Raw genomic sequence first — 23,290 nt, 5'->3', positions numbered from 1 at the left:
CCCAGCTGACTTCCTGCCCTTTGGGCAGGGGGCTGGACTTGATGATCTCCCGAGGTCCCTTCCAGCCCTAATGTCTATGAAATCTATGAAATCTAAGATCCCTAGGAAAAATCCCAGTGGACTCGATAAGAATTTGCCTTGAGAGGAAAACATTGCTCTTTTGCCTATATAGAATCTGTGCTTTCCAGTCATATTGAATGTGTCTTTACTTTAGATTAGCACAGGCAATCAGCACTCAGTTAATATTGTCTGGTTATGATAAAGAACCAGACCTCAGCTACTTTGAGGACAAGTGTTGTGCTCTTCCTTGTGTGGTGCTAGGCCTGCTGGGGACATGTCCTCTGGGTCTTTGTACTGTCCTAAGAAGAGATACTCTATAATTCTGCTTTTTTGGACACACCATAGTTGTGGAAAGGCATTAGAGAGCTATCAGAGCCTCAGTGATTTAGCCTTCATCCTTACTGCACACTGAGTGGGTTACTAGCTTGAGTGAAAGATGAATTTGGGCTCTAGGCCATAACCCTGTCCAGACCACTTAACCCTGTTTTAAGACTCCACCAAACTGAAGTAAGAAGGGGTTTTTTTTATGGTGGATAGGAAAGTAGACAGGGAAGGAAGATACCCAAGACTAACTCTACAATGAAGAACCAAGGCTAACTCTACAATGAAGCATACCTTTTAATAACTGACAGTAAGCATTAAGGCAGAAGAGTGTGATGGGGGAGGTAGTGCAGAACAAGAATGGTCTGTGTTCAAAATTGATAAAAAACTACCTTGTCAAAATGTCCTTTTAAGGTCAATAAGCAATCACAATAATCTGCGTATAATCCATCCTCCCTTCTATCACTGGCACTGTTCTCCACATTGCATATCACTGCTGTTGACATTAGGATACAGAATGACAAATATATCTGAGTAGCTTTTCTTTGAGCAAGTCCTAGTTGACATGGATTTTGAAGCACTAGCCCTGGTTTCATTAGGTCTTGCATCACTGCTTCATTTTGAACCCACCCACATGGTTGACCACACTAAATGTTCCACACTCAATTTTCCACATAATATTCTGTCAAGGTAAATTCAGGAAAATATACTTGCATCACTGACTCCTGGTGAAAGGGAGAGCCTTCACGTTCTGTGTTCTGGTGACGCAAAGAATGGATGTGTCCTATATACAAAGTATTTTATGATCAAAGAGACTGCCATGGCCTGCAGCTTTACCACCTTAGGCAGGAGGTTTGTCAGGTTTCGTAAGCTAAGCAGGGTTGGTCAGTGCTTTGTTAGAAAGCTCCAGTGGAGACTCAGCAGCTGCAGAAGTTGATGTTGGGAATGCAGTAGCAACACATTCAGAACACGTTTACAAAGTATTGTGAACAGCTGGAGTTCCCATCATGCTCTGAAGAGAATGCAGTCAGTACAGAGTCTAGGCTCACCCCTTGCCTCGGCTTTGTCCTCATTGGTATTCAGAAGAGCATCACCATGCTATAAAACAGTTTAAGGCCCCAGCATAGAGAGAAAACTTACCTTTAGTAATAAAGATTGGTGTGATTTCTACCATGTGTTAGTAAAAATATTTAAAATTCTAGTGAAGACAAAGCAGATGGTAGTTTTCATCTGTAATACTGTTTTTGTGTTAGTTTTTAACTCAGCTTGCCACTACGTTATTATTAAAAAATTGCCTTGTCTTCAATAGAATTTTACTATATATTATGTGGTAAAAATGAATTTTTTTTCTTACTGTGGATATAGCCTCACTGACATTTTTATATATGTTATGTGTGCCCCTTATAGCTCAGACACTCAGCACAACTTGCTCAGCAGCAGAATTGATCAAAAAATCTAGACTGAAAAATTTTTCTGCTGAAAAATGAGGCTTGTTGGGAACACACATTCAGGAAAGTGTCATTTATGGTCATTATTTAAATGTTGTGGGAAATTTCAAAATAAAAAATATCTTTTACTTTCATTTTGAATTGTGTTATGGCTCTTGAAAAACAAAGTTAGAAATTTCAGATTAATTTTTCTTTTCTTGTTGCTGAATGACGACTAAAGGTGTTTGTTTGCCCTTCTCTTTTGTCTTTCTTCTCCTACTCTGTAATTAAAAAATTCTCGCTCTTTAAAAAATATTAGTGAGAGAAAAAACACAAACATTGTGGCTTTTTTTAAAAAAATGGGGAAAAAAGGTGGGGGGGATTCCAGATTTAAAATAGTTCTTAGATCTGTGGAAAACTACACTGACCGCTCGGTGCAAAATCAAAGCATAGTTTTCTCAGTGAGGCTACTTTACTTTCTAGTAAAATCTTACTTTGTCATTGTCAGTTGTATCTTCTGTGATCTTATGAGATGCTTCCTTTGGTCAGGTTGTCCATGCTCTCCATGATACTGTGAGATAATGGGGGCAAACCTTTTTTGGCAGGTATGCCACAAAATAGCTCATACCCTCCACCGACTTCCCCCTCTACCCCCTCGTTGGTCTCAGCTGTGGTGCTAGTGCATAGGGCTATGCAAAGTTTCAGGTGGTGATTCGATTCGGAGGAGATTCAGCCTGATCTGGTGGCTGAATCTCTGAATCCAAAAAATATCAGGAGACCAATTAAAAGGTCTGACTCAATTTGAAGCCATTGCTGGGCTGGAAGAGCAGGCAGGGATGGGCCTGGGTGATTGGGATGAATTGACTCGGGCCACTGATTTGAATCACTGTCCCCCGAATCAGCCAAATCTGAATCCAAAGCAAATACTAGCCACTTTGCACAGGCCTACTAGTATAGCTTCCCACCAGAGAAGAGGTGTGTGAACATCCTTATTGCTTCTACTTTTCCCTGGTCCCACCCCCTCTCTACCCACCTGTGGTATGGGTGCAGCTGCAAGCTGTTCATCCCTGGTGCAGCTCCCCACTGGCTAGAAGCTGTACCAACATTGAAGCCGTGGAGAGGAGGGTGCGGGGGGAAAGGAAGCGGCAGCAGTGTGGGTGCAGCTTCCAGCCAGTGGGGAGCTACGCCAAGGCCAGGCAGCTTCTAGCTGTGCCTGTGCTGCAGCTGCATCGCTGGGGGGAGGAAAGGTGGGGAGAAGTACCAGCAGTATAGATAGCTTCCAACTGACACAATGCAGCTCCTCATTCCTCAAGGCCAGTGTGAGTGAAGGCACAGGCAAAGCCCTCTGGCTCTGTGAGCCTGATCCAATAGCTCTGCACCCAGATCCAGCCCACAAGCTGTATATTGCTGACTCCTACCTTGGTGCAATATATACAATGGCTGCCCACAATTTCATTCCAAAAACACAGGCCATCATTGTCTTCCAGGGATGCACAGCATCCTGAGGGGATTGGAGAGGAGTCAAATTTATCTCTCCTCCCCACACACCAAAAGGAGCACACTCCATCAGCTCCCGGATGGTGCGGTCTCTGAAGTGCCGCAGCTTGCTTAGGGAGTTTGTGCCTCACATTGTGCCTCAGGAGTTTCAAGCCTGAGCCAGTGCTAAATACTACAATGTGATTGTGTCTGTCTGCGTTATTGGCTAGGCCAGCCACATGCAATCTTATTTGACCATGTTCAAGTCCCTGAAACTGATTAATTCATTTGTTTTTCTAACATACAATCATCTTAGCCTTAAGGCAGAGTAACAGCAAACAAGCACAGAAGAGGAAGACTTGCCCACCCTTTGCATTAACAATATTTTAGGACTTCAGCAGAGTGGACTAGGATCATATTAGCACCTGAATCCTAATAGGCAGAGTAGGATCTGCCCTTATGTGATTAGGTATTTTTCCTGCTCTATGTATATTTTATCTAGGATCTTCATACATAAAAGATTAATGCATTTAATAGGAATATAAGCCACTTGGCTCTGTGTAAGATGAACTCCAGACATGACATGATTTAGAATTCCTCCCCAGTAAAGAGTTGTACCAGCCAGCTTTGACAAGATGAAAGCACTTACCAGCAATAGTAAATCATCTTGCTAAGCAAAGGTCTTAATCTTTCTATATTCATAAATGATAGAAAAATGTCCAGCCAGGAAATAGAAGTATAAATCTATTGATAAATTTGATAATAACCCAACATGCAGGGCTGATTCTGCTTTCATTTAACCCTGTTTTATTTCAGCATGACTGTTGACATCAGAGTGAAGCTATTATAAAAGCTTTAGTTTCTTGCACCTTGAAAACACCAGTCAAGTGGCTATAAGCACAGAACAACCTAACAAGATTTCTGCTTTGGTTTTTCTTTAGTTCCGTGGGCTTTTAATAAGTGGGTGCTCTACAGAGGTGTAAAGCTTTGGTTGCTGATTTGATTCGGAACAGATTCGGCCAGATGCCCACAAAGAAGTCCCCCTCTCACTCCAAAGCCCCTGTCCCCATGAAACAGGGGCAAGCCACCCTGGACCAATGGGGGAAAGCCACAGACAAAGTGGGGCACATTGCAAGAGTGAGTGAGGTCACCCAGAGCATTGGGGAGCTGCTTGGTCTGGATGGCCAGCCCTTTTCCTTTGTGGAGCATCCAGGGTTCAGGCAGCTCGTGGTACTCATGGCCCCATCCTACCAAGTGCCCATACTCACTACCTTTAGGAGGATGGTGGTGCCTTCCTTGTATGATCATCAGGTCATCATGAACCCCCTTCAGAGGTGGAATTCCTAAGTGATTCCTGGTGGTGCAGTTAACAACCTGGGAACTGGGAAGAATCCAGCTTTCCCAGCAATCCAGCTTTAGAACTTGACTAGAGCACTTCCTGTTTCTCAAGGTCTACTTTCTCTCTCAGGCAGGTATGTTCCAGCTCTGCTAGTGGTTATATGTAGTGGCTGACAAAAATCCATACTATTCAAGTCTTTAAAAAACTTAACTCAGGCTTGTGCATGGGAGGGACTTGATGAAGGGAGGGAATATCTGTTAGTTGCAACTAGTCAGTAGCAGTTTATCTGTGATGCTGTGCTGGAGGAACATGCTATTTCTTGCTTGTTTCACTGTGCTAATACTCCTGGACGTGCACCACTATAACAGACAGCTAACAGTCAGCAGAACCTCAAGGGCATCAGATGCCTGTGAAAGGCTTGGCAAGGCAAACAAGGCATGTCATCCTGTGACAGTGGCCCCTGGGCACAACATAAACTATCTCTTCATGCATTGGCAAGTGTTAACAGCCAATCGAAAAAGCATGTGCATGGTGCTCTTATTGTCTGTTTCTCTGCAGTTGCTCAGGATGACATCGAAGGTATCAGGCAGGGGAGTACCAGCTGGCTGGTAGCAGAAGGGCCCTTGGTATCTGGCTTGGGACGCTGCAGAAAGTACCTGGGCCCCTGCGTGGGGAAAGTTCCTGGGGCTTAAGAATGTTTGAACTCAAGCTCGTTAGTGCTGCTGACCATGGTCCTGACCATGGTTGTGGAGAATGGCCTGATAGAGCTGTAGCACAGCTAGGAAGCACATGGCAGTTGATGCCATTTGTAGCCCTCTGTGTAATGTCCTGGCATTTGAAGCAGCACTACAACACTCTGGTGATTCCTCACTGCCATGTGGGATGGCCATTTCATAGACATCTTTGTTCCTGTGATTCTTACTGAGGGTTTCCTGGACCTGTGCCTCTCCCCAGACCACAAGATGGTAGTGCTGGTCCAGATGTAGCAGGAATCTCCAAGGTTACTAAGGTCTTTTACTAAAGTTACAGGGAAAGGAGGCATGGATAGGCTTCCAAAGTATTGAATGCTGGTTGATCCTCCAAGCAGAAAATGGTGGAATGTGGTCATGAGCTGTAATTCAGAGTGGGAAGCAATGTCCAGCCACTGTCACCTGAACGCAGAATAATGCAGAATAGCCTGGTCTGAAAGGACACAAAGCAGTTTACAGGACAGTGGGCTAAATTGGGGAAGTGTGTGAAAACTTCCTGATTCCTAACTTTCCTGCTGGTAGGGCCAGGTTACAGCACTTTTGGAGAGTGTGTCATTTTTAAAATTTGGAGAGGCTGAATTTCCACTGGCCTAACTGTGAATAATTTGTGGCCATGGTCTAACTGTGAATGTGGCTGCACACCTAGAGAGGGCCAAACATAATGTGAAGCTAAATAACTATGGCAATCCTCACATTTCACAGTTGAAAAAACTTACAGGCAGGTAGGTTAATGCTTTCAGCTTTGGTCTAATTCTTCTCCCTTTAAGACAGTGATGAAGTCACCCTAGATTTCAATAGGAAGATAATTAGGCCAACACTAAGCATTTTTGGACATCTCATCCAGAAAGTTTAAGGCCTAATTAACCCACTAATGTGGGTGTCTCCCTTTTTGATTGAGATTCCTGAGATGTACATAAAAAGTGTCAGATCAATGGTCCATCTATCCCAGTAGCCTGTATCCAACAGTGGTAAGTAGCAGTTGCTTTAAAGGAGGGGTGGCCAACACCCAGCATGTAAGTGTGTCACACAGCCCCTGTTTTGTCACTTGAAAGATTCAGCAGAGAGCAGGGAGAACAGTACACATAAGGCACAGGGGAGAGAGAACAATAGATCAGACAGGGGAAGGAGATCAGAGTGGCACTTGGGGAGAGGGCAGGGCTTGCTTTGTAGCACCCTGGTGAAAAAGGTTGGCCCCCAGTACTTTATAAGAAGATTATTAGAACTGAGGTGTGTGGAGTTGATTTATCTGCTGTCACGCCACCCCAGTCAGTAGGAGTAGGTTACATCCTTAGTTATGCAAAGTATCTACATTTTTCACTGCCCAGTTTGACATCTCTAAGAGCAAGACCCAGTGTTGGAGTCCTCAAAACCAGCAGGTACTTTTGCAAAATATACATGGCAAATCAGCAGCAGCTCCAGAATTCAGGAGTTCTTAACACCCTCACCTGTGCTCATATGACTAAAGGTAGCTCCAGTGAACCATGTATTTCCTCGGAAATAAACATTTTTATAGAAGAGGGGTGAGCAGAGAGGGAAGAGAGCCTGAAAATCTTATCACAAATTGTAAATATCATTTTGCCCTGAGCAAATAGAACAGCTTTGGTGAACTGTGAGACATATTGTAACAGGGGCACTCTGTGATAGACTGTTTTGCAATCTGTACATGAAACCAATTCTCCTTCTCTGGATTAGTCATTGTAGTGGTTCCACACTCTCTGAAAAGATACCCATTGTCTTTCTTTTAGCAATCAAACTCTCATTAATAGCACGAACAGCCCTTTTGTTTTGCATTTACAATGCTGCTTTTCTTCCTTGCTTCCCTTGAAAGCTCTGCTGAGAGGAATGGATGTTTCTCCATAGGAGGCCCCATATTAGAGTGCTGCAATTGTTAATGCTCTGTCACACTGTCAAGGTTTTATGACTCAGATATAAAAAAAAAAAATCACTCCAAGCTAAAACAGCTGAAGAGCAAAATTTCTCTTTACCAAGTTGTAATGCGATTAGTTTTGCCACATTTTATTTCTGCAAGCTGATAACAGGCACTTTTAATTTTGCTCCCTTAAGTGAAGATAGGAGCCTTTTGTAAATATAATTTGACAGGGTGTTAGGTGTCAAATGGACTTTGATACTTAAAAAGAAGTGACACAATGTTCTTCAGTTTTCAAACTGGCTAGGCCTGAGCTTTAAATTACTGTCACTGGTTTTAATTCCTGTCCCTTTGTACCAATATAACTTCATGGCCTTTAGACCAGCTATTACTGACTTAAACTAGTGGTAGGGAGAGGCATACAAGAGTATTTTTCGACTAAGGATAACGTTCACAATCCAAAATTGTACAAGAGAACAAGTCACCCCCTATATGCAAAGCAACAGATATTTTACCCATTTGGTTTTCAACTCTGCTCTAAGCCTTTGGGCTTTCAGCCCTCCCTTCTTTTGCTTTGACTTTATCAAACCACCAATACAGTCTTTCCCCTGAGTACCTTCTCAAGGCTTGGGGAAAGCCTATTTTAACCCCTTGTTCACAGGCAACATTGCTTCTTGCCACAGGAATTGTTTTTTTATTTCACACTAGTAAATCAAAGATCCCATTGAAGTCAATAAAGTTACGCTATATAAAAACCTTAGGATATCAGTCAGGCATAATATGTCACATTTGTGAGACTTGAGGTAAATGATTTCTTCTTCTCTTGCTTGGTTTCTTTCTGTACAGTCTATCTCAGTTGCCTATATTTCAGCTGCCTATAGATTAATGCAAGCAGCATTTAATCAGCTTGTACCTAGGTTCACATTTTTATGATTATCTTTGAATCCTCAAAGGTACAAAACTACTTGCTTAAATACAAACTTTGAATTCTATAGTATAGATGTCTGCAAGGAGTGGGTTCCATAGCAAATTCCACAGCCACAGACTTAATATCTCAGTTTGAAAGGGAAACAAAATTCAGGTAAGGTTCAGAAATTCATCCACACTTTTCAGAACTTTTGCAAATAGAAACAAACCTCTACATTTTGAAAATTTCTTCCACTAATTTATATATGTCACAAGCACAAACAACTTGGCCATTAATTTGAAATAGCAGTAATACATTTGCACAGTGCTTTTCACCATCTAAGTATGTTAGAGCACTTGTAGCCAATGATTAAAATGGCCTCCCAGGAGCAGTGCAAGCTTCATCAGCAGATGAACAGTCTGCCAGCGGAGGTGGTTCAAGCACCTACACTGAACACCTTCAAGAGTAAATTGGATGCTTATTTTGCTGGGATCCTATGACCCCAGCTGACTTCCTGCCCTTTGGGCAGGGGGCTGGACTCCATGATCTCCCAAGGTCCCTTCCAGCCCTAATGTCTATGAAATCTATGAAATCATTCATCATGTTCCCACTGCATCATTTACAGATGAGGAAACTGAGGCATAGGGAGGCTAAGACACTCAAAATAAGTGAAGGCCACGAAGGGAGCCAAAAGCCTGGACTGCCTATAGTTTTGGTACTAATGTACTTTGTCGAGTGTGACAGTTTTTTACTGAAGTAACTATATTGGTATAAATCTTAGTGTGAATACAGCTATACTGGTATAAAGGTGCTTTATACCAATATAACTTATTTCACTGTCCACATGTGACAGTATAGCTGTGTTCCCACTAGGCGTGTCTACATGAGATTTAAGGCATCACCACCTACATGTGCACAGCATTTACTGTGCAGTGGATTATTGTACTGCCCGGTTGCCTATTACCTGTAAATAAGAGTAGTAAATCAACCACACAGTAACTACTGCACAGTAGTGCACATGTAGACTGCTGATCAGAAGCATATTGATCCTGGTCAGCCCAGACAGCAAGGGGTAAGGAAACTGTCCCTTCTTCTGGGCAGCTGCTTCCCAGCCCCAGGCCTCAGTTGGCAGATTGGGGCACAGGGCTGGGAAAATGTCCCCTCCTCTAGCTGCTATATCCCAGCCTTGGTGATAGGACAGCTTCCCCTACCCCCCACAGGCTAGCGCCTGACTCCGGTGCCCCCTGCCAGCCTGGGGATGGCACTCTGGGGAGCCCAGAGTGTCCCCTGGCTGGTGGAGGGGGCACAGCGGGGCTAGAGTAGTCCTGCATTGAACTGTTCCCCTCAGGCATGTAAACACCCTGGCCAGGAAAGCTTACTGCACAGTAAGCTTATAGTGCATTAATAGCACATGTAGATGTGTCTAAGAGGGATATATTGCTTTAATTATCCTTATTTGGCTAAAGCAGTACAGCTTTTGTGTCACCAGTGAGACTTCCTGGGGCCTAGCCAGTACCCATACTGCTGAACTATAATTATTTTCAGTTTAAGGTTAGGAATGCTTGGCCTGATCCTGCAGTTAGATTTTTGGCCAGGGGACAGATTCCAGATAAGCTCAGTGAACGGATACATAGCTGGGGTCTGCAGCTAGCTACTATAGGTTAGTAGAGATTTCATTATGCCCTGAGCAAAAAATCACTTTTTGTTGATAATAAAATAACATGCACTAGCACCATGTTATCTACTGGGTTTCTGTGAGCATAAAAACATGTGGGTAGCTGCCACACAGCATGGTCTGCATTTTCCTGACTAAACCCCTTAATGAGGACAATTACTAGTTTGAGGCATGCAGAGACTGGAAATTACAGTGAAGGGTAAACAAGTTTTGTATTGCCATCACAAAGACACCCCAAGGAACATTAAACCAAGTTTATTCCCATAATTGCTGTTAAGATGGGTGAGATATTTGTACTAAAGTTGAACAACATACACAGTTTCTTGTAACTGTTAATGTAGTCCTTTTCAAGGTGGCATTGTGGGAGGAGGGAAATGTGTCCTCTGCTTTCCACGTACATTTCATAATGTGCAGAGTAGATGAGAGAAACTTAAGATAGCTTTGGCCTAACTCTTAAGTTGGTGGAGTTGCATCAGCAACAAATTTGTCCCCATGTATTTTGCTGCCTTTGTTTATTCTCTATAGGGATATGGAAGTGTTCTCTCATGCTTTGCTTTGCAAAGATTTTTTCTAGTCTAATTGACTTGTATTGGAAAACTCCCACTAGACAAATATAAGTCATTTGAAAACAAGAGGTTCTTATGAATTTAACTGACAGTGTGAGAGTGGGAATTGTATGTTCAGGTTCATCCTGAAGCATAAATGAAATTGGCTAGCTAATGGTAGGTCAGTTGAGAAGTAACCTTAGATAGGACTGAGTTAAAAACTACTAATCAAAATAGGAAGTATGCCTCTATGGTAAAGGTTAGATTGGTAAGAACCTAGGAAGGAAAAGGGAAATATACTGTCAGGGTTATAGGCACTTTATAACTAGACTAGTGTGTACCCAGTACATTGTCACTAAAACATTTATTCTGCTATCACATTTTCTTTATACACAGGATTATCTCAAGTAAGCCTTCACACAAATTTCCTAGGCCAATTGCGAGCTCCCTGAAGGCTTGAAGATAAAAGATGGTTAAGCTTGTAACGAATGATCAAATACACATCACACTGGATGACCTGCACCTGGCTGCATACTTGTTACTGCAGTCAATTAGTACTTGCTAGAGTTACTAGCAAATACTAAATGACTGCTCAGTAACTTCCATTAATGCATAGTCCTGGTGGCGCACAGGTCATTTCCAACCCTGGTGCACAGTAGCAACGAGCTAGTGTGCCGTAGCTCATTGCTACTGCACAACAGTGTCAGTGTTACGGTTCATGTCTGCCAACAGTACGTCATCATAGCAATGAGCTACTTCATCATAGTTCATCGCTACAGCAACATAGTGTCTCATGTAGACACACTCACTGTTGATCAATCCAAGTTCGTTTGTTCTCAAAACTTCCTTCTCTCTCCTGTGTTTGGCTCTTTGTTGATTTTCAGCCAAACGTGGTGTTGAATTTGCAAAAAGTTAAATTTTAAAAAACCTTGAAATCTTTAGTAAAGTGGAACATAGCAGTTCTGGCTAAAAATGTGCCCCAGTCTATAGCAGCTTTTCTACTCTTTTCAGTCTTACCTTGCAGCTGATCAAAAGATTTAAAAGTTGTTTGCTTCAAAATATACCCAGAGAATCCTAGCACAAAACTTGGGTTAAAAAAATTAAATAAATAATTAAATAAATAAAAATTTTATAAAATTAGTCCACTTCCCTTTTTGAAATTATTTGCTGAATTGAGAGTAGCTTCAGAAGGGTGGCCAAATGCCCTTCAATTGAAAGAAGAAAAAAAAAAAAAAGTCATGGAAGAAGGGTAATCCTAAGAAGCATGTGATCTTGAGAGGTGCATCACAATTACAAATTTCATTGAAGAAATACATGAAAAATGTGGTATTTTGTGAAACTGCCTCTCATGTTTGGTAATATTCTTTGAACAGCTATCTGCATCAGTTTGCATTTTCAGGTTGTCAATATGTCCTAACACTGACTGTGGTAGGTTAGCACCTGCTTTATCGAGTCTTTGACCTTGACTTTTGTTGACAGTCATTACAAAGGCTACTCAAATGGGAAATTGCCTCCTTTTAAGATATGCAGGAGAATTGTGTCTTATGGACATAATATGACTCAGCAAAACTACACACTTTCCAGTAGCCTCTGTTGTTATTACTAAGTCTATAGTGTTTTCATAAAATCTTTTTACAATACATCTTGTACCATTTATTATGCCAGTTTTTTTATTCATATTTCACAATGGAATCAGAGTCATTCCCACCTTAAGCATGAACCTGTGGGGAGGCAAACCACTTAGTGTAGATAATGAACACAGTACCAAGGATATCCAATATCTGACCAAGTTTCTCAACAGTTTGCTACAGCTTACACTTAAGTGTATACTTTCTTTTCCAATAATTCAAGTAATTGCATTATCATTTATAGCATTGCAGTGTTTGTTTTGGGGGTAAGAATCACAGAATTTGAATTACATCTGAAAAGTCACTGCCATTGATGCACTCAATTAAGTTGTCTTCTTTTAAAATGCAGTTTTCTGATAAGATCAGAGCAGAGCAATCTCCATATGTAGACTCTGTCCCTCTTGAGATAAGCAGGAAATTCATCTGCTGCAGCTGTTGCTCTCATGTTATGGTGAAGTTTCAATATTTTAAAATGTCTCCACAATGGCAATGTTGTAAGGCAGTTCTCAGTTACAGATGTGCAAGAGCCACAAGGAGCAACAAAATCCCCTCGTAGAACAATTACTTTCCCTCTGCATTTCAGTGTTTATTACATCATGCAAGATTGGTCAATGCATTTTAATACCAAAGCAGGAGGCATTAGAACCCTCCTCCTTTGGGATGCGGCAAGTAGGCTAGTGTGCCTGCTGCCTGGCTTTGCTTACTTGGAAGCCCCTCAGTCAGTCCTCTTAATACTGATAATAGTCTTTGACCCCAAAAAACAAGTAAGTAAAGCAAAACCTGAACCTTTCTTCGGATTGCATAAGAGAGGCCCTTGCAGCTCTGGCCCCTTCTTAATAGAAAGGTCTTGTGTGTTCCAGGCTGCCTCCTGGCCACAAACAGCTCCTTCTCAACTTGAGTTCCTTTTTCTTTCTCTGCTTATGCTTTTAATTCCTAGCTAATCATCCACTTTTGGACTCCTGCTCTAGTGCTGATTTCCTCCCTTGAAGAGCCAGACTGCCCTGTTGCAATAGGTAAATGTTATTCATCAGTTACTCATGTGCTTTGGACTTTGAAACCTGAATTGGAAATTTCAGTTAAATTCAGTGGAAACTTAGAGCAATGATGCACTGTTCTCTTTTAAGTAACATCACAATACTACGAGTCCATGCAACAGCAATAAAAAAATACCTTGCATCCCTGGATCAGATAGAATACAAACCTGTACTGCATCATGAAGTTTTTCTACGAATAATGCTTTAGGACCTGTTTCAGGAGCTTAAACAGAATTATAATGGTACCCACTACTATTTTTTGCTCCTTGTTGGGCATAGCATACAACTGCTGGCCAGCAGTGTTTTTATCTCACTGGGTGCATCTACGCATGCAATTAATGGGCCTGAATTTACTTTACAGTAAATTCAGGTGCATTAAATTATCAGGCACGTGTCTGCATGTGTGCCCAGGTCTACAAATGCAGGTCTTCAAGGCATCTGCGCACACAGGGAAGTGGGAGCAGATTTGCTGCTCATGGCAGCAAACTGCTCCTACTTTCTGGGGCCCTGCAATGGGATTCTGCCACCACCAGTGAGAGCTCTAGGCTCCCCCTGGATGCTAGCTCAGAGGCTGACAGGGAGCACCAGGCCAGTAGACAGCCATCTCCTGGCCAGGGCTGGGATGTTATACCCTTCCCCCAGGGGCTGCCTGTTGCCAGGGTGGGAACAATGTCCTCCTTGCCTTGCAGCAAGATGCTCCTGGACCTGGCTCCCCAATCAGGGGCAGTCAGCTTGGAAAGAACTGCAGGGGAGAGAGACAAGTCCCATCCCCCTGGCCTGATGCACCAGTGAGGCAGCTAGCACCCATCTCACTGCTAGCTGCCCCACTGGTAGATCAGGGCAGGGGACTGGGACCTTTTGCTTCTAGCACATTGGCTCTTTTGATCAACTAATCAAGACATGGGGCTGGGACCTGCACCTGACCAGCCCCCACCTTGCACATGTTTTCTGCTCAGCTCCACAAGTGTGGACCTGGGTAGAGAACAGGCTGGGTACCAAACTCCCCAACCTGTTCCCCACCTAGCTCTGTGCTTGTGGAACTGAGTACAGAACAAAATCCCCATCCTGTTCACCACCTAGCTCTGCATTCATGAGAAGCTGGTGCTGGGAGACACCACAGGGCCAGTGTTGAGAGACCCTCATCTCCCAGCTGGGAGACCCTTATATCTCTCAGTGCCAGTTCCGCAGTCATGGGGCCAGCGCTGGGTGTTCCTTATCTCCCAGTGCCAGCAGCATGACTTCAGGCCTGGTACTGGGAGATAAGGATCTCCCAGCCCCTGCTCCATGATGGTAATCTTGTGGACTTCGTGTGGTTCTCTAGGGACATGGACTGAGGGTCCAACCTAATGGCTCTATCCTGTCTCAGAAAAGAATCAAGAAGGTTGCAGTGCTTCTCTTTCCAAAATGAATTATAAGCTCAAAAAGGCTATTGGTCATTCCGTTTACAGAGTTGAGAAAACAAAAAGGTATTACTCTGCCATACCTGTACTGCAGAAATCAAGGCATTTCCATTGTCTCTGACCCTGGTGAACATAATTGTACATGTGAATGGGGAATACATTTCAGGATCTCCTAAAATTCAGATAAAGGTCTATTCTGTATAGTGACCCTTCTTGAGGATTGAGATATAGGAGCTATAGACAATACAAGAAGAATGTTTTGGGGTTTTTTTCAAAGCTTTCTAGGATGTGTCAGCCAAGCTTTAACAATTATGTGATGTGGTGCCCCAGGATGTCCGTGATACCTCTAGGGCTTTTCAGCCGTGCCAATCCTGACCCATGGGCACCTTCTTTCTTGCCTGCCACATCTTGCTGTAACTATAATAGATGAGGAGGCTGCCTTCAAGTTTATATTGTTGTACACCGTGCTGATGGACCCCATTGAACCCTGTGGGTTCTCAGACCCTTTTTGGGTCTTGCTCCAAAATGGATGACTCTTAGGATACCCTCAGCCTTATGGGCTAGATGCATGACTCCAAAATGCCCCTTTACCACACCCCAAGCCTTGCAGATGGCATTCACACAGTGTCCTTCTGAGGCCTTAGTTTCACTTGGGCTCTGGTCATCACTGGGCTCTCTGCAGCCCAGTCTTTCTGTCTGCACCCCTGGTGTTGGGTTCGGCTTACCCCCAGATACTGCACCCACACTGGCACTGGGGTGCCCACATGCAGTGGGCCCCCAATGAGGCTGCCTTCTTCGACAATAGCCTCAGCCCAATCCTCCTGTTTACAAACAGAAATCAAAATATGAGCCCCTGGGTTATAACATAATGCCAGCAGCTCAAGGTGTGCTCTGTCCCTTTAAATAAGTCTCCCTTCCCCCAGTACAACATGCCTTGTAAGCTAGGGTCTGGTGAGCTCCTGAAGTCTCTTAATCTTACCAGAAGCAGGAGATGGGCCATCAAGCCTCTTCACTTAGCTTCCTCTAGGAGAACTCCTTTCCCCTTGGCTGCTCATAAAGAACTCCTTCTCTGGTCCTAGCCCTGGGGTTTATAGATGCCCCAGGCCCTGCCTCTTCTGGTCACCTGACCACCTGCAGGTACCGGCTAATTCCCTCATTCCTGCTTCCATGGTAACTTGCAGCTGAGGGATTCCTGAGTGACTGCTAGGCTCTCCCCCTAGGCAGTTTCAGACCTTAAAGGAGCAGGCACCTTAGTGCCCTGTGACACTTCCTTCCTAAGATTAGGAGGAAAGCAAAAGGAATGCTTAACACTTTTGAAAACCCTGCCCACTGTACATGTCTTACTCCTTTATGAATAACTCTTTTTCACTTTTTCTTCCTCAGAGCTCTTCCTGCAATGATGCAATGGGTCCGGACCCAGAAACCAGGAGAAAGTGGCATCAATATTATCACTGCAGATTTTGTAGAACTTGGCGACTTCATCAGCACTGTCATAAAACTCAACTATGCGCTGGATGAAGGGGAAGTTGACACTACTTGATAGTACTGTAATATGTTTGCTGTGCATTAAATAGATTTTAAAATGTATTAGAAAAATATCTTGTAATGTTCTGATCTTCCTATAACACTGAATCGCTGAAGTGTTTAGGGCTTTTTGTGGGTGGGCAAAAGGGTAATGTTTTCATTGATTAATCATTTTCTATGTTAATAAACCCATGCATTTTCATTTGACAAGCAAAACAGGATCTATTGACCAATTTAAACAAAATAAATCACTAACATCTTTTCCATGAAATACCAAATATAATTTCTTACATTTGACTTACATTCTTACAAATATCTTACATTTGACTTTATTAACAGTGCCAAGAAATTTGCTATATACAGAATGAACAGCTATATATTGTTCTCTGTCTACAAAGGGAATTCCACAACATAAACATTTGTGCTGCTGACAGGGCAGTATATGACCTTGATGTTTTTAGTCCATGTACCTCATCCATGAGACAACATAGCTGATTGCATTTATTAGTGGACATCAGGTTTACTGGCCTTTGTGAAACAAAGTAAATATGAAGTCATGCCTTCAACATTATATGGTCAACAGTAAACATAGCCACATGAGGTAGTCTCTGCAGAGTATCAGCTAAATCTTGGTCACCTTTCATACACAGTAGGGGATTTTCAGAAGTGCCTCTGCTCCTGTTGAAGTTAAAGATATACAGTATTGACCTAATTCTGCTCTCATACAAGTCAGTGGAAGCTTGTAATGGGCTTCAGGGGGAGCAGGATTAGGTTAATATTGACCACTTCTAAAAATCCTTTCCATGTGTGGACCGATTAGAGGTCTGATAAAAGGTATATTGAAGTCAACAGGCCATTTTCCCATAGTGAACATTGGATCAATTTTTAAATCATTAGTTTTCATATGCTTAAAGTGAGCAGGATTTGGTTGTATATATAGGAATGTGCTTTCTGTGGGAATACATCTACAAATTAAAAACTGATTTTTTTAATATGAAGGTGCAGTATACATTCTCTTTCAGGCAGCTATAAACACAGAATAGTTATCTGCTGATTTAAACAATGGTGCCAATTCAGGAATGAAAAAAATGTTGTATTAAAGAGTGCAAGAGTTCAATGAGTAGCAGCTAACTTCTTAGCCCTTTCTGTGTGGCTCACAGTAAATCATGAGAAGACGTATGGACTGCCTTACATGGCACTAGTCATTCTATTGTTTAAGAAACATAAACAACTCTAATACATGAAAATGTTGGTGAAGCATAGCAAAATAAGAGCAGTGTCATTGTAGGGTTTCAACAACTCAGAACTGGAATACAGTTGGTTGTATGTAGTATATGTAGTGATATGCATGCATGTCATTTGTTAATGCAAAACATACCATGTCTACAGATAACAAACTACACAGCAGTACAAGAAGACTGCTCTTGATGGGTTAGGCTTCATAAGATAAAACTAAGTGGCTTCTTTACTCAGTCAAACTTCATTTGATATGGGTTATCTGACCCCAGCAGTCTTTCCTGCCCAGAGCAGGGGGGCTGGACACAATGATCTCACAAGGTCCCTTCCAGCCCTAAACTTCTGTGAATCAATGAAACATGATTGAGTAAGGAGTAAGCATGGCGTTATTCTGCTCTTTGCTAACCTCCATCTAAAATATGAGGAACATGACTGTAAAAGAAGAAAATAATGTCACTAGACAGATGTATTTTTCATTAACAAAATACTAGAATAAAATATATACATGTTGATATTTAGTACTGGGAGATGTGCTGGAAGGGGTGTGTGCATGTATATATGCAGTGAAGCCAAAAATATTACATGCATGTACAGGGTAAAATATCCACACATTCATAACTATATCCAGGTTTTAGGTATCAGAGCAACAAATGAAAGAAGGTAGATATACATCATCTCTTTCATTAGTGGTCTCTGTGTAGTGATTAGGGCTATTTGAAACAATAACAGTCAAACACCAAAACTGGGTCAGTTTAATTTGTTTATGAACCCCAAACTTTACTAAAACTGACTAAAAAGTTTGCTGAAGTTCACAAATGCTCTTTCTTCCAACAGAAGACAGAGAGGGTGTTATAGTTTTCACCCAAACCAGACAACATTCTGTAGGGTGTTGGGCTCAGTTTTGTTTTCCATTTACAGACACTTTCAAATGAAAATTGAACAAGTATGAAATAATCAATTAAACATAGCAATCGGTTTTGCAGTGCCCAGTGCATATTAAAACTGCCACATTTTGCACAATTTTTGAGGCAGTGCCTTTTTCTATAAAACAGGGTGTCCCCGGTGGTGTCAACCTACAAATTCTTTGTTTACTTCTTGGAGATATGAGTTAGGAAGCTGGTTTATGAGCCTTTTTTCATTTCTACTGTCATTTTTTCATTTTTCAGTTATTTGTGGTCAAACATTTTAACTAAATGTGAATATTACATATACATATTTTGAGCTTTGCTAATATTTAGGGTATGGCAAAACATAAATCTAATTTGCTTTTTAATTTGTAATCAGGTTTCTAAATATATGTATTTGAGAGCCACAATATTGATTTCCTCTTGGAACCCTGAGACAAGCACACATACAATGCCACAAAAAGGGTTTCAAATATATAAATATGTTCTGAAAAGAGATGTTTTAATGTATTTAAGAAAAAAAGTATATATATTATAACTGTGTTGTATCTTGAGCTTATTGGCATTGTTAAAATGTTTGCTTAGCATCAATATTGTCATTTGGGTGCTGGAAAAAAAAAGTGAAGCAAAAAAGTCCTCTGCAGATAAGGATAAATCATGATGTTTCTCCATGAACAAGGAAAATCTTTTTATTACTCTTGGTAAAATGCTCAGAAATCTGTCAGACAAATTATACATTCATTCAGTTTTATCTTATTTGTAGTGCAAAAGCATAGCAGGGCAGGGACTGTGGGTAAACAAACTTGCCTTAATTTTTTTTTAAAGAATAGAAAAGGAAAGGAATTTGAAAAATATATCCCATTTGTTGATGTTATAAACTGTGATGGGCAAAAAATGTAAGCATACTGTCCAGGCACAAGCTGACTTTCCTTAGAGGTCTTTGTGGAATACTTGCCAAAAATATATCAGAAAAGACCATGACATACAGATGGACGATCTTAGAGCCCAATTTATCAATCATATATTCACTGACTTCAACAGAAGCAGGAAATTTACCTGAAGAAGTACTGCTGAATTGGGCGCACATTGGTTCAGTTGCTAGACATGCTCCATTTAGTTTTTTTCTGCATATGTATCACAAGGAATCCTACATGGAAAATAAAATTACTATAATGTACTCCTAAGAGGAAAGAATCTAGCTAAACTACTGGTCATCATCATTTCTCCATCTATTACATGTAATTTCAGAGTTCGTACTGTTAATTAATTAATTTGTTAATTAATCCCATTGTTCCCCTCTTATATGCATGTAACCCCTCAATGCATCTGTTAAGGGGGGGTTGGACATTTTTCTTGAGATTACTGAATGTTTTCTTTCACGCAGGCCTGAAAAATTACTTACTACTGCAGAGCACAACATAAATGAAAGAGCTTAAAGAAAATGGGGCATATACTCAGCTGCTGTAAACTGGTATTACTACATCTACTTTGGTGGAGCTGATTTAGACCAATTGAGAATCTGGCTGGCAATCTCTGATTCTGATCTGGCTAGCTATGATCATACAACACTGGTTGTATAACACACTGGTTTCAGTTGATTTATTCAAGACTTATGCCAGTATATATGAGATCAGTATCAGACTAAATAGGCCAACTTCTGCTCATTTTTCAGTGATGAATGCCACCTGAAGTATTGCTAGTGTTGAAATCAATGAGATTACAGTTAATAGAACTGAGAGCAGAATTTGCCCCAGTCGTTTTATAAATGTAGTTTGCACATATATTCTGCCATTCTAGACCCTCATGGTATTTGTTTCTGTAAAAGAATATACATGTCTTTATCTGTGTGTACATCCTGTATGTTGGACTCAAATTCTGCTTTAGCTGACACTGGTATAAATCCAGAACCATTCTATGGACTTAATAGGAGTTACCACGGTATAACATTGGTGTAGGTGAGCACAGAAATTAGCCACTGTGTATAGTATATGGTATATTGTGAAGGAGGTAAAAAAATTCTGAAAGCTAACTGGGAACTATCAAAAAGAGAAATCTGCTGAGAATATAGCTCCATTGTTTATTCTGCTTACTGTACATGGAGTGATAAGTGTTACCAACTCAGTAGGCTGTAGGGGAATTTCAAGAGTTCAACTAACACCATTTTAAACTGCTAAACTCTTTTTCGGTGAAGCAAAAGCTAATAGTGTATATGATGTGTTTGCCATATCTCAGTGGTAGCTTCTGTGTTACATACAGTCAACATTGTTCTGAATTGTACATGTTTACCTGATGACAAGGATAAAATATGCTGTATAGTATGTAAAATGTACTGATTACAAGTTTGTTGGAGTTCAGTGACTTTTTTTTTTAACTGTGCTGCTGTTTTGTAGGTGTGTGTGTGTGCGCGTGCGTGTATATGTGTGCGTGAGTGTGGATTGTGTACGATATGAGAAATAACTTATCCTAAAGGAAAATGGCAGTCATGTTACCTGCCTTAATGCATCTACATAATTTTGTTAAGTCTATAGTTATGAATTCAGATTTCAAAAGTCATACAGTTGATCAATACTGTACCAAGGGCTGGGCTGTTTTACTTAGTTGTAACTAAGCTCGACTTTACTTGCAGCTCAAAAAAACATTGTTTGATAAGGAGTAACATCCTTGAGTGTTCAAATAAGTTAACTGGACACCATATTCAAGATCTTGTTGCATTTCTGATATGGACCAGATCACTCTCTGTGATATAGGCTCATAGCTCCTCATTACATCAGTGGGAATTATGTACGTGTAACAGAGGGTACGTAATTTTCTCCATATTGAAGTGTAACTCTGATACTAATGGAAGAAATGTCAGAATATGTCAGCAGTGGAGAAATATCTGTACAACACTAATGATGTCCTCTGGTGGGAATACCATTGAGAGTCCACAGTAAGGGCAACTCTTTCCTGCTCCCAGATCTAGATTCATTCTAAAAGTAGATGTGGACATGGCTAAAGCCAGGGAAGTGTCCTGATCAGTCCTTCCTATTGCTAGAAATTTGCTCTTGGAACCAATAACAGCTCCGTTAAAAAGGACAGTGTAACTCCCACCAGATCACAGAGGTATAAGGGTAGGTGCTCTAGGAAAGAAGAGAAGCATTAGTATATTTGTATTATCCAGAAATATGGCAAATCAGCCACCTCTGCCTTCTCAACAGTCAAGCATGGCTCCTCCCTACCATCTCCCAGTCCTGCCTGAGAAACCTCTGCTGGCTGACAAAGATGACTGGACCCTCAGAACCTTAATACATGTTACAGAGAGGATTTAATTCCAAATCTGCCCATCCAGCCAACTGTGTGTAGAGCTGCCTCATATTCAGTAGAGGTATGTTCAGAGAGACCCCCTTGAGCAGTGGATAAGAGTGGTCCTTGTAATGTAGTTGAAACATTGAGGTGAAAACTGGTGGAGATCTACCCCAGAAAGAGTACTGTTTGTCTAATTATGCTTTCTCTTCCCCTCACCTTCTCTCCAGCCTAAACATTCAATCTTTCCTCACCTCCTTTCAGAACACATCAACTCTCTTCACCTTATCCTTCAGGCACCCTTGCAACATCACAAGCTGCTATGAGCAAAGGTGCATTTATACTAACCAAAAGAAGGTTGTTCATTACATTGTAGAGCTTCAGCTTGGTCAGCAGCTTCCATGTAGAGAAAACATGTATGCATGGCTGAGAGAAGGCTGAGGCGGGTTTATATAGCCCCCGCCCATCCCCAGTCTCCAGCTGCATGCACATGCTTGATCAGTTCTTGTTTAGCGGAAGAGAATTAGCCCTGAAATTTGTAACTCTAAATTGAAAGCTAGAATGAACAACTAACTAGTAAGCATGCAGTGGAAACCTTCATGTACTAGTATGGATATAAACTAGAGCACTTAGCCTCAATCCTGATGTTGGAGCAATAAGGATGAACCTTTTCACTCATGCTGAATCCTATCACAGTCAATTGGATTCTGAAACATGCAACTTCACACATCTATTTTGATGAGTGTTAGATCACCTGTAAAGCTGGGATCCTTGAAGCAGAATCCACTGCCTTTAAGTGTAATTATAATCACGTGGAATAAAATATATGTGTTTAAAGATATAATGTAAGAAAGAGAAATAGCTGGATTTTTCAGGGCAGATGCTGCAGTCATGAATAGTTATAGAAGCATGTAGGGTTAAAAGGACAACATTTCTGTGCTTCCCCTTGTCCAAAACTATTCAGGTTTTCTGTATAAAAGCCTTATTGTTCCAAGCAATTCCTAATGCATTGAAATGCTGTTGCTCTATTTTTGTGGGAAGTCTGATTATGTAAACACTGGGGACAATTAGCCCCTGTGTATTATGCACCAAAGGTTCACAGGGCTGCACCTTCTCTTTAGGATGTAATCAACAGTATTTTAATAAATGTTGTGTAAAATCAATGCCTACAGTTCTGTATAGCAAATGTGAATTTTTATGACAAGAATGTGTATTTAATGTATAAAAACATAAAACCAAGTTTCTTTGTATTCAGTGAAATGTCTAATAAAGGCCAGGCACCTGTACTCCAATGTTGTGGCCTCATTGTGACCATCAGTTCACAAGTTCATTGTCTAGCTGTATAAAAGACCTTTTAGAAACAAGTGACCAGAGCCTCCCAGGCCATTTCACAGGGCTTGAGGCTCTGTGAAATGGTCTGGGAGGCTCCAGCTGCCCTGTGCATGTGCAAGGAATGCTTCTGTAATTGCTCATTAACTAAAGAGAGCTCAAAAGCTTTCAAGTAACATTGATGTGTTCTCCAAGGACCTAGAAGGTCATCATGAAGAGGTGTAAGGTAGGTGTAAAAGGGGGACCTTCTCAGGGCAGATTTCCTTGTGGCCTGCCCACCTGTTTCTGGGCTAACTGCCTGTTTTCCTCACCCGCCATGCCTTGTTAGTAATTAATTAATTGATGTAAATAAAGTGGGAAGCTGCTCATTTCCTGCCCCAATGCCAGGGGGCACCATCTGCAGCTCTGTTCATCCCCTATACTACAGCCTTGCAAATGGCATCCAGATGCTATCAATATCACAGGCCCCACTCTGGGCCCCAGAATCCTACTGGTTGAGCCCCTCCTGAATTCTTCTCCTCAGGCAACCTATTCTGCCTTCATCATAGGCAGCATAGTTCCCTAAACTGCTTCCCCCTTACAGCTG

The 23,290-nt window shown here is 41.5% G+C and overlaps 1 protein-coding gene across 1 annotated transcript in view; it reads left to right on the top strand.

Moving 5' to 3' along the window:
* The window catches only part of PLCXD3 (phosphatidylinositol specific phospholipase C X domain containing 3), a 40,484-nt gene extending 17,823 nt beyond the window's left edge, over nt 1–22,661 (top strand). The window contains exon 3 of the mRNA XM_019531689.1: nt 15,812–22,661. Coding sequence (XP_019387234.1) covers nt 15,812–15,968 — 157 coding nt within the window. The 3' untranslated portion in view covers nt 15,969–22,661. The remainder of the gene's footprint in view (nt 1–15,811) is intronic.
* The last annotated feature ends 629 nt before the right edge of the window (nt 22,662–23,290 follow it).

This window comes from Crocodylus porosus, unplaced genomic scaffold (assembly GCF_001723895.1).
Source record: "Crocodylus porosus isolate Cpor-Errol unplaced genomic scaffold, CroPor_comp1, whole genome shotgun sequence".
Taxonomy (NCBI): Eukaryota; Metazoa; Chordata; order Crocodylia; family Crocodylidae; genus Crocodylus; species Crocodylus porosus.
The sequence above is the reverse complement of the archived record's forward strand: the minus strand, read 5'-3'. Positions and strand labels throughout refer to the sequence as shown.